This window comes from Xenopus tropicalis, chromosome 1 (genome assembly GCF_000004195.4).
Source record: "Xenopus tropicalis strain Nigerian chromosome 1, UCB_Xtro_10.0, whole genome shotgun sequence".
Taxonomy (NCBI): domain Eukaryota; kingdom Metazoa; phylum Chordata; class Amphibia; order Anura; family Pipidae; genus Xenopus; species Xenopus tropicalis.
Window position 1 is genome coordinate 194912394 of NC_030677.2, and position 15151 is coordinate 194927544.

At 43.4% G+C, this 15151-nt stretch overlaps 1 protein-coding gene across 1 annotated transcript; it reads right to left on the minus strand.

The window, feature by feature from the left end:
* Window positions 1–2884: 2884 nt before the first annotated feature.
* Window positions 2885–7503, minus strand: ccl27 (C-C motif chemokine ligand 27). Its single transcript, XM_004910440.4, has 3 exons — window positions 7272–7503; window positions 5035–5161; window positions 2885–4890 (listed from the first exon to the last, which is right to left on the minus strand). The coding sequence occupies exons 1-3, from the start codon at window positions 7336–7338 to the stop codon at window positions 4632–4634; spliced, it is 453 nt and encodes a 150-aa protein (XP_004910497.1). The 5' UTR covers window positions 7339–7503; the 3' UTR covers window positions 2885–4631.
* Window positions 7504–15151: the final 7648 nt, after the last annotated feature.

The window sequence follows — 15151 nt, forward strand, 5'->3', positions numbered from 1 at the left end:
GTATTTATAAAGCGCCAACATATTTTGCGGTGCTGCACAATAAATGGGCAAAATTGCATACAAAGCAACGATACAAGAGGTGAAGAGGGCTCTGCCCAAAAGAGCTTACACTTAAACTATTATATCTCTGCACGCACAGTGTATGATTTGCCTGTGGAACTGCCGACAAAAAGAAATCTGTTCCAATTCTGTCTCCTTGTGGCTTCAGTCAGTTTTCAGTTCCAAGCACCATGGCGCGCAGCAGCAGAACCAGCTGTTACTATGCACTGAATGTATCCCTGCGTCCTGAGCTCTGAGTTGGGTGGAACACAGCATTCATAACCAGCAGGGGGAGCTGTGGCAATTTGTCTACTAGTTGCTGCTGTATAGAGCTGGGATTGGGACTCCAGACCAGCTCAAATAAAGGGGCTGATTGTCAGGTCGTCATATGAAGAATGCTCCACCCCCTTCTATACGTTAAGTGCTGTACCTACCTGAAGGCACTGGGATAAGAAACACCTTACCCATCAATATGCACATGGAGTTAGGCACAGACCTAAAGAAATTGTGAAGGAATAGGGAGGCCGGAAGGCTGGCCAAGTGCATATTTATTCTTTATTTTAGAACTACTGAAGTTTGCAATCTGGAGGTTGAAGAACAGCTGGGGGTGCAGGCTTGACTCCCCGGAAGTACTAGAAATGTATGAAATTATTACACAATATAACGATTCGCAGTGTAGGCGCAAGTAAGAGGTTTTTACAGTAGTGGGGCGTATTCTCGGCAAGTGTCTTTCAGCTTGCTGAGAATACGCTACGTGTAGCATTTGCCTTGAGAGAGACAAGACTGTGCAGCCTAATTAATTTTTAGCCTGTTACGGCTTTACTGGATCACCTGCAAAGTCTGTGCATCCAAACTCCTGTGCAATGTAAATGCATGAACTAAAGAGACCGATAAACTATCTAGTTATACAAATAAAGGTGGCCATACAGTGTAAGATCTTCTCCCGATATGCCCACCCTACAGCCAAACGATTGCATTGAAACGGCAGGCATAGGCATTGTCTGTTCGGGGACGACGTAAAAATCAAACCTGCCTGAACAAGATCTACTCAGGCCCATTATTAGAGCTCATACACGGGCCGATAAGCTGCTGAATCGGTCTAAAGGTCCAATATCAGCAGCTAAAATGGGCCTGTGTATGGCCACCAAGGAAAGTCATTTTGCTGCCAATAGATTCACCACATTAGTGCCACCTAGAATGTTATATTCAGCTTTACTATACCTCAGTAAAGAGCCCTAGAAGCTCCCACCAATAGCAGCTGCCATTTTAGCTTGGTCTTGGTAGCTCCCTGCTGCCGTTGGAAGCTCAGATCACACATTCCTAAGGGAGGGGGGAGAGAGATAACTGAGCAGACTCAAGCCCAAAGTCTGATACCGAATAATGTGTTCACAAAAAGGAGACAAGAAATCCTGTGTTTCTTCTGATAGAGGACTCTATCAGTGCTTATGGCTGTATTTACACAGACCTTTCTAATGAAGCTTACTTAGTTTTTACCTTTCCATTCAGATGTGTGAAGAATCAGGTAAGTTAGATGTAATGATGCTATCCCAGTGCAAGAACAGGTTATACTAATTGCCTTTACAGCCAGTCATGGGGTTATTGGTTCAGCCAGTGGCTTTAAGGTTTTTGTGCTGGATAGTGGGGGGCATTGGCCTTATAATTGCCATTCTGCTAATGCCAAGGCTCCATTTAAGCCTGTTAGTTTTATGTATCTACTTGAGCAGTGCTGTCCAACTTCTGTTGTACCGAGGGCCGGAATTTTTCCGACCTACGTGGTGGAGGGCCGATAATGGAAGCCAGTTTTGACCACTCCCCTTTTTGAAACCGCACCCACTTGAAACCACACCCGTGTTATCACATGACCATACCCATATTAATGGTTGTAGTACAGCAAAAACCTGCCATACTCTGCCTGCCCTACCCTGCCTGTGTGTGCCATACACTTCCTTCCCTACCCTGCCTGTGTGTGCCATACTCTGCCTTCCCTACCCTGCCTGTGTGCCATACTCTGCCTTCCCTACCCTGCCTGTGTGTGCCATACTCTGCCTTCCCTACCCTGCCTGTGTGCCATACTCTGCCTTCCCTACCCTGCCTGTGTGTGCCATACTCTGCCTTCCCTACCCTGCCTGTGTGCCATACTTTCACTGTGTGTGCCATTCTTGGCTGGTTTGTGCCATACTTGGCCTGTGTGTGCCATACTCTGCCTGCCCTACCCTGCCTGTGTGTGCCATACACTGCCTGTGTGTGCCATACTCTGCCTTCCCTACCCTGCCTGTGTGTGCCATACTCTGCCTTCCCTACCCTGCCTGTGTGTGCCATACTCTGCTTGCCCTATGATGACTGTGTGTATGGCACACACAGGCAGCCTACAGTGACACAATGCTGGCACTGCTCCTACAGTCTGCACAATAACTATATATTAAAAAACTTTTTAATTGCAGTACCACCTCAGTATATGTTCTTTTTGTAGTGTGCAGGCATTATTTGTGGGTTTCTACTGCTCCTGAGGTGTGAACAGGGGAACAATGTGGGTGATTACAGCCTGAGCCTGAGGTGTGAACACTGCAGGGGGTGAACAATGCAGAGATTAAAAGGTGTGAACAACACAGGGGATTACATATTTAAACAATACAGCCTGAATCTGAGGTGAGAACCATGCCGGGGGGGCAGTTAATCTCAGTACTGAAACCATTTAAATCTTACACAAAGGTAAGCCATCAAAGCAGGCAGACAGGTGGGGGGCCACACAGAGGGGGGTCGCGGGCCGCCAGTTGGACAGCACTGTACTTGAGAATGCTAGAACAATGCTCATCTATGTGTGGTGTTATCACGGCACAGATAATCATCGCTATTAAGTGATTTTAATTCTGTGTATCTCGTTATTACCATATTGCAACTAACCAGCATGTTGATACCACGTGCATTTCAAAATTCCTTCAACATTTTGCATGTTTGCAACCAGACAGGTAATTCATTACGATGTCTGGATCCCACAAGTTATGTTATGTAAATACTATGTGCATTTGTGCAGATCATAATTACTTAGTGCAGACAAAGTCTGAGTGCACCACCCACATGTGCAGTGATTTGCAGTTCAACACTAGTGGTGTGCCGGATAGTTACATTAGTAATATACAAACAAAATAAAAACCCATACTTGAACCTCTCCACTTAGTGATTGCTAAATACTTATTGAGAAAGCAGAGTTTGAGTTTTAATAGCAGTTCAGTTTAATAGACCAAACACCAAACAGAAATCCCATAAGGTTAAAAACCTCGTCCGAGACGTTAATTATACTGTATGTCAGTGATCCCCAACCAGTGGCTCAGGGGTAACATGTTGCCCCCAACCCCTTGGATGTTGCCCCCAGTGGCCTCAAAGCAGCTGCTTATTTTTAAATTCATGGCATGTTGGAAAGTTTTGGTTGCATAAAAACTAAGTATAATGCCATAGAGACTTCTAGGGGCCATTAAATAGCCAATTATAGCTCTTTTTGCACCCCAGGAACCATTTTCATGCTTGTGTTGCTCCCCAACACTTTTTCCCATTTAAATGTGGCTCGTGGGTATAAAAGGTTGGGGATCCCTGCTGTATGTGGACCTATTATTGCAGAATCTTGAGCAGCTGAACTAATCTAGTGCAACGTAGAGTCCCTGGGCTCAGCCTCACCTCTATCCCTGCCTCACTAAGGAAAAGTAAATCAGGGCACCAGTAAAACACTATTCTCTCCTGGTGTCCTTAATGAGGCAGGGATAGAGGCTGAGCCCACCTGACTAGTAATGAGCCCCAACCCCCTGTGTGACCTTCAACTTGCGCCTTCCTATCTTATGGGACTTTTGACCAAAGAACACAAACACAAGTTGGTTACTGGGGATAGAAAGCAATCAGCCTATGAGAGTGCTGTTAGATTTAACCAATGATCCCCAACCAGTGGCTCAGGGCACCATGTTGCTCCCCAACCCCTTGGATGTTGCTCCCATTGGCCTCAAAGTAGGTGCTTATTTTTGAATTTCTGGTTAGGAGGCAAGTTTTGGTTGCATAAAAACCAGGTGTAGTGACAAGCAGAGCCTCCTTTAGGCTGCCAGTGCACATAGGGGCTTCCAAATAGCCAATCGCAGCCTTTATTGGTCACTCCCTGGGAACTCTTTTAATGTTTGTGTCACTCCCCAACTTTTTTTTAATATATAAATCAGGGGTGGCCAAAACGTTGATCGCGGTCCACTAGTCGATCCCCCGTGGATTTCTGGTGGACCGCGATGAAGCCGGGGATGTGGAAGCGGTGCGTGAATGCGTATATACGCTGTGTCGCATACATACTCATTCACGCCGCACTTCTGCATCAGTCCAGTCAATCGCGGACAAAAAAAAGTCTGCCCACCCCTGATATGTTACTTATGGATGAGAACCACTGGATTAAAGGGTCATTGGTGGTTACTGGTTTGGGGCAGAAAATAGTGCACAGGAATAAAAAAAGAGAGACCTGCAGAATGTTCTGTTCAATCATTAGCAGTATTGCTGTTACTTGTACATTTTTACTCCTCTGCTGCCTTCTCATTCTTTCCTGCCATAAAGCAAGGCAGTGTGGGAGTTACCTAAAAGCCTCTGGGAGGGGCCTGACCTTGGTTTATCTGTTGGGGATGATTCCTTACAGATTTCTTTTTGTCTTTTTTGGTTGGTTTCCGGTTTTTGCGCTTGATGCTTTTCCCTCGTTTCTTTTTTCCTTTTCTTTTCTTCTTGCTGCCCCAGGAGATGTTCTTTTTCTTCTTTTCCTTTCCTTTCCGTTTTTCTATCCATTGATTGAGAAGGACATTATCGGGGTTGGCACAGAGAACTTTATGTTTGGTGTACAACCTGCAGGGAGACGGCTGCTGTTAGAGAAGCAAGTGAAACCTCCCCTGCACTTTTCTGCACATCAGCTAAGTTAATTCACGTATCCTTACTACGCAGTGCTGGGGGTACAATAACAATATCAGAACTCAGCAATGTTGTACTCACACCACAGCTCGGATATTGCAGAGGCCATTGTTTTGCTGGATCTCAAATTTTCGCACTCTTTGTAAGAGACCCCTAGAAATCTGGTCTGAGTGTTCCGTGCAACAGCTGATACTGCCGGAAAAGAATTCTGTAAGAAAAAATAAAGCCCACAATAATACAATGTCTCCATGTCCCGAAGAAAATAAAATTGTCTCCTACAGCAATGACCATTAAAAGGGTATATAAACTTTATTTTCTGGGGGGAGGGGTCAAAACAAGTTCTATGACTAAAGATAATTATTTTAGAGAGCAAGCAGGAAAGATGAGATGTCCTGTTAAACTAGTCTAGCCACTTATTCCTTTTAGTAAAAGTTTGTGTGCTTTTGGGTGTCGTTTTTTTTCAAGTTTCCAGTAAGTCGACACTAGTCACGGCACAATTTCTAGCACTTTCCTTTATATGGGAATAAATATGAGCTTTGTCTCATTGAAACAAGAAACATTTTTTTAAATATAATTAGTTATATATTCTGTAATAAACTATTCTTCAGTTCAACCTCTCAGCAGTCATTCTCTTATCATACAGGAGTCGGAGTTAGATTTTCAACTCTTTCAAAATAACCAACTCCAACACAAAGCTGCATGTAGAGAGACATGAGAGACAGACGGCTGAGAGAGAGATAGGGAAGAATACAGGCAGGTTAATTGGCTCTTGATAAAATTGCCCCTAATGTGTTGTATGATGGAAAACTCTTTACCTTACCTTGGCAGGGGTGTGCGCGTGGGGGGAGTCAGTTTTCCTTTTACTTTTTTTTTTTTTCTAAATGTGAAAACAGTTTGAGCTTTGGGAGAAACATGTGTAGTCAACACTGAGCAGGGAAAGGAGCTTGACCTGAATCTGTGCCACGGACTTTAAAGGTGGCCATACACGGGCTGATTGTAGCTGCCGATATTGGTACCTTGGACTGATTCGGCAGCATATTGGCCCGTGTAGGGGCAGAAACAATGGCCATACCCGACCTGAAATCGGCCAGGAATTGGTACATATAATTTCCCCCGAGAAAGAGACTTACTAGTAAAGGGGCCTCAACACTCATCCAGCACATGGGACCTATGCTGTATGTGTCCCAAAAGGATCTTGCAAAGAGAAGGTGTCAATCAGCTAATCTCTGGCTACCCATAGCAACCAATCAGCAGTTCACTTTCACTGGTCTAGAGCAATCAATACGATGACAGCAAGCATGTGACTGGCAGCCGTGGTTCGCCAGACCGGGTCACAGTTTGCTCTTAGTACTAAATACGCCCCAAAGCTCCACTCTTTTATTACACTTTCTCAGGCAATGGAAGATCTGTTATATATTTATAGGGAAAAGCTGCATTTATTCTCACTTTCACCCTTTATAGGAGAAGGCTCCGGATCTTAGTGAGCAGCCACGTAATTACCAGGAAATTTTCCAAAAGCAATAATGGCGCCCCAATGTGCACAAAAGCTTTATTCATGGGTAGACTTGTTCCAAAGTGGGTGCAGAAGTAATAAGCCAGTAGGGGGGTGGGGAATAAATGCAGTTGTGCTACTTGTTCCTGCTCCAGCATCTAAACCCCCCATGCACCATTACATTTCAGTTCTCCTGAAACCCACTGTCCGGTACAGCTGGCACAGGACAAATCACCCTCTCTGCCAACCGGTGCTTTTGGTTTATTGAAAGGGGAATGCAAATGTAACTGGTGGTCTCTGCAGGGCTCATGTTCCACTTGGAGATGAGCTGCAGCCACTTGATGGCTATGTGGCCAGAAATGGTGTGGGACCCATATCTGGGTTGGAAGCAATGAAACCTAACCATCAACAAGTGGTGACTACTAATCCAACTATGTGACATAAACCTAATGCAAAGTTTGTTTTATAGAGTCAGTTTGGGGTTTCAGAACTTCATCACTGAATGCTCCAAAGCTGAAAGAAACAAAAATAACGATAGATGGAAAGATGTTCGCATTGGCCAAGTGATTGGGATTCATGGCCCTGTGACCAAATAATCACTTGTGCATGGGGATATAATGTATTATTGTTTAAGCCATTAATTTGTCCGGATATTATTATTTTGGTCCATTTGTGGCCAGCTTAAGAAACCATTTGGAGAAGTGGTATGACAAGATCACATCTAACCATGGATGACACCATTGTATATTTGATGGACCAATGAAAGAGAGAGGGATCTGTCTTTAAATGTTATTCCAATAGCCAAAAGCCTTTAACTGTGTCTTACCTTCAGAAATCTGTAGCAAACCCAAGAATAATGCTGCACTGAGCCAAGCCCGTGGCTTTATATCCATGTCGGTAAGATGCCACCTTGTACTGTCTGCTAAATCCTATACAGACGTGTTTTCTGGAGAGTCTCCGCCCGTGTCACGTGTACATCAGGGTAGAGCCCATCACCCAAGGCAGAATACTTTCCTTTCACTTCTAAAGAGCAGTGGGCTGAGATTTGGATCCTACACTTGTAAAACTTGGATTTCAACCTCAAAATGTAAACAACTTGATGCTGCTTAACTATGAAAAATAAGCTAAAATAACTTCCACTATGGAAGGAAACTAAGCAATGTAGGTGCAACAAAACATATATATATATATATATACACACAAGCACAGCTGGTTTTGCACACTTGCAAGTAATGGTATATGGAATAGGGGTGATTTTGTTCTATGAATTGCACACAATACACATTTTGAAGTGGAACCCTGGAGCTTTTGCTGCTGCCTCCAAGGTGATGGAATAAAGCAAAGGTGATGCCTGAAGCTTATGTAATATCATGCAAGGAGGTAGGGATGATACCACTAGATTTTACAGATACAATATATCTACCCACCCAGTGCAGACACCTCTTGTAGCTACAGACGGTATGTGTTTTTTGTCTGTAGTGTAGACTCAATGAGACCAGAAGGGTCATTTATGTTTGCAAAATGCTGAGTGCTCATATGCAGAGGGCTTATTCATAAGTAATTTGTTCTACTACTTACTTCTATTCCAACAGTGGCTCCGCAGAACCAGGGAGTTAGCAAGCGAAAGTGGTGTCAATTTCTTGTTAAGTGCAAAAGTAAAAAAGACCATAGAATCTTCTTAAAGAAAACAATAGGCAAACGGTATGTTCGGCACAAGCCCTGTTCACTGAGGGTGGCAGAGAGGTACCACTTTAATTCAAAGCTCCAGATAACTGGGCAGTTCGGTTAAGTCTTGTATGAAGATTACAATGGGAAAACAGTGTCCTGGTTGGTTAAGGAGCACCTTCTTCCCATGTGGCCGAACACCCTTCATGGCACACAGTAGTGTCATTTTGTTTGTTGCCATCCAGCCGAGGCACCTGGTGTTTTTCACAGCTCATTATATGTGGCACGCCCAGTAATCCTGCATCAACTCCTTCCATTTATCATTAATACCAGCTTATATCTAATCAGAACATTTTAATTGCCAGATGAGTAAGTCTACGGAATATTTCATGAAAGCCAAGTCATTTACTATGTAGGCCTCAGGGCCGGAACTAGGGGTAGGCAGAAGAGGCAGCTGCCTAGGGTGCAACGATTAGGGGGCGCCAGACAGTAGCCTCTCCTGCCTAGCGGTGGGGGCAATGACCAATCGCATTGCGCATCTGCGTGGTGGCCGACCAGGTTGCCTAGGGCGCCCGGTTGGCTTGGCCCGCCCCTGCTGCTTGGGAATCAGTTTAGTCTGCAACATACTCAATACTTGGGCAGTTGTCTAGGAAGTGACAGAGCCTGCCATTTGCATCATTAGAGACTGGCTGCACATCCACATTATGAATAGGAATCTTTAATGCAAGAGAAAGTTGTGCAGAGTGAGTAGAGTTTCTACTGATTTACTGTATGTAAGGTGAGTAGTGATCAGCTGGCAGGGCTGAACTGAGTACAGTTTATTTTAAATGCAATCAGTGCTGCCCTGCAACATGTATTTATTAGACATGAATTTTCAAATGATCTGGTAACCCTAGTTTTTTGGGGTAACTTCTTTGCACAAAATACTTTGGGGTGTTTTATCATAGCAAATTTTTGCATATTAACTTGTAACTTTTTTACACGTGTTCATTGGACTTTTGCACTTTTATTTTGTCTCAATATCACCACTTTTGTGAATTCCCCCCATAAATGTGTTTAATTTGCTCTCAATTAAACCCTGCAATGCCCAGGGCTGCCCTGCACTATTAGGAATGAATGGGAATAAATGTATTTAAAATTATTATTTAAGTAAATTATTTATTTACTTTGATGTATAATTTAATTTTGAATATTAATATATTTATCTCTCTAACGGAGTTTGCTTATGCAATAATTGTTCGGTGTATTTCTCATGCTTTTTTAGATTGGTGGGGTGTGTGGTTTTGGACTGCCCATCATTGTTACCACACCATTTAAATGTCCTTGTTATTGTGAACCTTTGCCTATGATTAAGTGCGCACGCGCACGAAACGCGTCAGGCACCTTGTTTTAATATGAAGAAATAAAGACCGTTTTTAGCAGACTCTGTTCGTCCGGAGTGCTTGATGTTCCTTCAACGATTTTGATTTTCCCTTCAGCTATGGGTTCGGGGCCTTGAGCACCCGGACCACCATTGGACATCGGAGAGCTAATTGATTGAACTATGATTATTAATTAGTTTGGGATTGGATTCTTGGAGATAGGCTCAGGGTCTATACACCTGAGCCTCCTTTAGTAATTTGGTATGCTTCCCTCAATTATCCCAATACAGAATGTTACAGTTATTTCATTCATAAGTAAAACTATTGTTCGTTCTTTGCCCCTTTGGGGCATATAATCTTTAAATATATTTAGTGGTTGTTTTTAGTTTATTTTCCTTAAAAACAATTCTTGTGGTTTTATTGCATTTTTATCCCAGTATTAGTATTCCTGATCTGTTTTTAGCATAGCTTTGCCAGGTGTAACTTTGGTGTACGAAAATAACTTTACCTATTTTGAATTTCCTCAGAATGTGTACTTTCTAAAAATATATGGTTTTCTGGGGGTCTCTGTATAGTTAGGGGGGGTTACGGCACATAATACGCTGACAGGGGGCTCTGTATGCAAAAGCTGAGTTGGCAGGCGAGAAATCCTTATGCGCTATTTTCATTTTGGGGTCAGTACATACCACAGACTTTAGTATATCTATGCATATTGGGCATCAAACTGTTCAGTAGGCCTCTGGTGTTCCTATTTGGGGTGATTTGCCTTTGTACGCAAGAAATTGTGTGAGATAAATGCGCCAACCCACATTTTTAGGCGATTTTCTGAAATATCATAAAAATCGGCAAACTCAGGAAAGCTGTGCGGCTTGGTACTTTGGAGTAGAAAGACATGGGTACCCATTTTAGATTCGGGGGAATGTGTACTTTCCAAAAATATATGGCTTTCTGGGGTGAGTGTACTTTTTTGTAGCATTATCCCACATATAATGATGTAAATGTGTTGATTTTTTGAAATGACACATCATATGTTCCCATTGGGGCCCCTACCATGGGCGTCCACAGAAGGGGGCAAGAGGGGGCACTTGCCCCCCCCTGGAAAAGTAGCAAAAAAACCAAAAACCTTACTCAGTTTCTGCACTTTCCCCTCAAGCCCGTTTTTGCTGTGCTCCGATTGGATCTTTCTTCTTGTGGATTCACCAATCAGAGCACAGCTTCCTTGACAGACAGTAAAATTGACCAATCAGAGCACAGATGCACACAGGGATCGGGAGATTTTGCAAACTGGAAACAGAAATAAAGACTGAAAAGAAGAATCTGCAGCTGTAACTTTACCTGAGAACCAACTCTCAACTTTTGCTGCAGTTTTCATCCCACAGGCACTATACAGTTCTAAAGAATCACTAGCTGACATTAAATTGTTTAATTTATAATCTATCCCCTACCCTAACACATGGAGGGTAAGTTAACTCTTTCCCTCTGAAAAAGCTCATTGTGTGTTTATATATTTGTTGTTGTTTTTTGCACTTTCTATTTTTTTTTTTTTTTTGTCATTGTTTTGTTCATTTATAGTAAGTTACAGTGGGGCCAATGCTGTGTATCAGTGCCAGTGTTATAGTGCCAGGGCCTGAATATCTGCCATCTGTACCCACTGCTTCTCATGGCATATAATGTGCTGGGTTTGTAAATACGGACTGCATCTCACTGTATATAATGGGGAGTCAGTACCCACTGCCTTTCTTGCTATAAAACTAACATAAACACATCTAAAGGGGTGGTTCACTTTTAAGTTAACCTTTAGTATGTTATAAAATGGCCTATTCCTAGCAACTTTGCAATTGGTCTTCCTAATTTATTTTTTTGAATAATTTGCCTTTCTCTTCTGCCTCTATACAGATTTCAAATGGGGGCCAAAAAATATTGCTCTGCGAGGCTACAATTTTATTATTATTATAATTTTGTATTACTTATTTTTCCAAGTAGGCCCCTTAACTATTCATATTCCCATCTCTTGTTTAAATCACTACCTGGTTGCTAGGGTAAATAAGACCCTAGCAACCAGATAGCTGCTGAAATACCAAATGGAGAGCTGCTGAACAAAAAGCTAAATAACTGAAAAACCATTAAAAATAAAAGTGAATTCGAATGCGAACTACCCCTTTAAGCTAACTGATCCCAAACACAAATGTTTGCAGATCCCCTAACAGAAGTGCGCGTATGAATACTTTTACTACTAATACTAAACATTTTAGGGTAAAAAAAAAAAGCACCCCCACCCACACTTTTGTACAGTATCCCTGGGAGTCAGTGGGAACGGCAAGAGGTAGTTGGGAGGTTAACTTTTTACGTCAGCAGTGAATCCACTAAGTGTCACATTAGCTGTAGGTCAGTCTGTGTATGGGCCATATTTAGCCTCCCCTAGTATCATCCTGCAAAAAAAAAATATATATATATATATTTATCTGTTGCATGATGATGCTAGCTTACTTGCCCCCCCTTGGAAAATTTTCTGCGGACGCCCATGGCCCCTACATGCCACATATTTAGGTAAACCTATACATATTGGGCATCAGATTGTTCAGTGGGCCCCTGGCATTCAAATTTAGGGTGTTTTATCTTGGTACCTAATGCTATGTGGGAGATAAGATGCTGCAAAGTGGAAACTTTTTGGAAATGTCATTAAAATTGCTAACTTTAGAAATGCTGTGCGGCTTGGTACTTTGGAGTGGAAAGACATGGGTACCCATTTTAGATTCGGGGGAATGTGTACTTTCCAAAAATATATGACTTTCTGGGGTGAGCGTACTTTTTACTAGCTTTATCCCACATATAATGATGTAAATGTGTTGATTTTGCAGGAGCTGAAATGACAGAAATGATAGATCATATAGGGGTATGTTCCCATTGGGCCCCTACATGCCACATACTTAGGTAAACCTATACATATTGGGCAACAAACTATTCAGGGGACCCCTGGCGTTCATATTTAGGGTGTTTTATTTGGTTACTTTATGGCCTGTAGGAGATAAGATACTATAGACTGGAAGCTTTGAAGCGATTTTTTAAAAACTTTGATAAAAACCTATAATTTTAGGAAAGCATTGTGACTTGATAGTTTGGAGTAGACAGAGAGTTGTGCCTATTCTGTATTCCCCAGAATCTGGTCTTTCCAGAAATATGTAATTTTCTGGGATAAACCTTCTGTTAGTGGAAGTTTTGGCCTTGAAATCTAAAGTATGCAGCTTTCTGGAGCAGTGCTTTGGAAACTTGGTAATGTGCTGCTGGGAGTTTTTTTTTTTGGAGAAATCTCCATAAAACTATATATATTTGGTATTGGCACGTTCAGGAGACATGGGACTTTCCAAATTAGTTGTATTTTTGTGCATAAAATAATTTTTGTTTCTGGTATGTGTGTTTATATTATGAAAAATATGATTTTTTAATTTTTTTTTAGACATTTAGAGGCCTCTATCTTGTTACAGAATTGGATTTACACCAAAATTCTACCATATTTTAAAAGCTTAGTTTGTCCTGAAAAAAATATATTGTTTTCCTGGGTAAACTAAAAGTCCCCCCGAGGAAAGGCCCCTAAAGTGAAACAGTGCAAAATGTTCAAAAACTGTCTGGCAGTAGAAGTTCCACTGGCAGTGAAAGGGTTAAAGTGCTACTTATGTACGCAACGCTGTACAGTAGAATAGATAAATACAAAGTATAACAAGAAATACAAATAAATACAAGGTGAGACAAGAGGATGGAGGTCCCTGCCCTGTAGAGCTTACAATCTAGATGCATACCTCCCAACTGTCCCAATTTTCACGGGACAGTCCCTCTTTCGACAGTTCAACCCGCAGTCCCGGATTCTTATTGAAAAGTCCCTCATTTCCCTTTGATCTCCTGCACTGAAGGTAAAAAAGATACAGGTTTAATTAAATGAAGCTTTTGGCAGAGAGCACAGAAATCTTAACGAGCATCACCTGCACTGAGATACATTGTTTCTCACATTTAATTAAATAAGGGGGCTTTTGGCAGAGGGCCCAGAATGGTAACAAGCCCCCCCTGCACTGAGATACAAATGTAACTAATAAGCTAAACAGGTCTCTTGGGGAACTGAGACTCACAGCTTAAAGAAGAAGGAAAGGCTAAGTCACTTGGGGGTGCCAAAATGTTAGGCACCCCCAAGTGACTTAGATCGCTTACCTTGTACCCCGGGCTGGTGCCCCTGTACGGAGAGAACAGCACCAGCCCGGGGTAGCAGCGATCGCTTCCTCCTTCCTCTCTCGCTGCGCGCGCATGCGCAGTTGAGTGAATAGTGGAACTTTAACAGAGAAGTCGGCTTTTTCACTCTACTGCGCATGCGCCGGACTTGGAGTCTAGGGGAAAGGAAGGAGGAAGCGCATCGCCCCAGGTGCCCTGGGCTGGTGCGGTTTTCTTATAACAGGGGCACCAGCCCGGGGTACGAGGTAAGTGATTCAAGTCACTTGTGGGTGCTTAACATTTTAGCACCCCCAAGTGACTTAGCCTTTCCTTCCCCTTTAAGGGCTGTGGCACATGGGGAGATTAGTCGCCCGCGACAAACCTCCCTGTGCGAGGGCGACTAATCTCCCCGAGTTGCCATCAGTTGCCATCCCACCGGCGAACATGTAAGTCGCCGGTGGGATGGCACACGTGGCGGCGCGATTTTGGCAAATCGCCGAAAATGCCTCGCGAGGCAACTTAGGCGATCTGCCGAAATTGCCTGCGCAGTGTGTACCATCCCACCGGCGACTTACATGTTCGCCGGTGGGATGGTAGTTCGGGGAGATTAGTCGCCCGTGACAAGGGAGATTTGTCGCGGGCGACTAATCTCCCCGTGTGCCAGAGCCCTAAAGGGCAATTTCAGCTTTTTCTGCAAAACTGTAATTACACAGAAAACAGGACCCCAAAACCCCCAGAAATATGTTCAAACTTTAAATTACTGACCAGGATACCAGGGAAACTCCCGGTGGGCCCCGGTGTCAGTGGGCCCTCCTGCTCCTGACCATTTGGCCTGATTCATGGTCATTCTCTATTTCTGAATGGGAACAAAGAGGAGAAATAGATGGAAGAATAGATGCTAGCATGTAAATAAAAGAGACTGGGAGAATAAAGAGGTTGGGTGAGGAAAGGAGGAAAAATAATTTGAAGAGTGGGTCAATGGTCTAATGTTTCCTGGTGGGCCCCTGGGGTCCCAGTCCAACACTGCCTACCAACAAACATCCCACACAGAGGCTATGCAGTCTCCCTCTATATAACACTGCAGTTGTGAAGGGGCCACAGATGACTCCTCCCACTCTCATCTTCACCTAAACTCCCCCAGAGCAACCCGCCCCCTACTGATATCTGACTACAACTCCCAGCATCCATAGACACCATCCCGCTGCGTGTGGGAGGCTGGGAGTTGCAGCCCAAGAACACTAGGGGGCGCAGGCTAGAAATCAATTCAGTGACACAGTTACTCGTTTCCCAAGGATCGCAGGGACGAAGAAAGGTCCCAGAGAGTAAATACACTCCATCCAACGCCACAGCCAATAACGCAACACTCGCTGCCTCTACCCAGGAGCTGTGGGTTATTGAAGCTAGAAAGGGGCGGAGTCTGCGTATGTACCGACCATTCACACATTGGGGTCCCACCCAGTGGGCGTGTCTGTGCGCAGCCCAGCCC

Bases quoted from the DNA above. Each gene is read 5' to 3' on its own strand.
- ccl27 (XM_004910440.4), bottom strand. From the start codon at position 7,338: ATGGATATAAAGCCACGGGCTTGGCTCAGTGCAGCATTATTCTTGGGT. The intron at 5,162-7,271 runs GTAAGACACAGT...TTTTTCTTACAG, and splicing joins TTTGCTACAGATTTCTGAAG to AATTCTTTTCCGGCAGTATC. The intron at 4,891-5,034 runs GTGAGTACAACA...GTCTCCCTGCAG, and splicing joins TGCAATATCCGAGCTGTGGT to GTTGTACACCAAACATAAAG.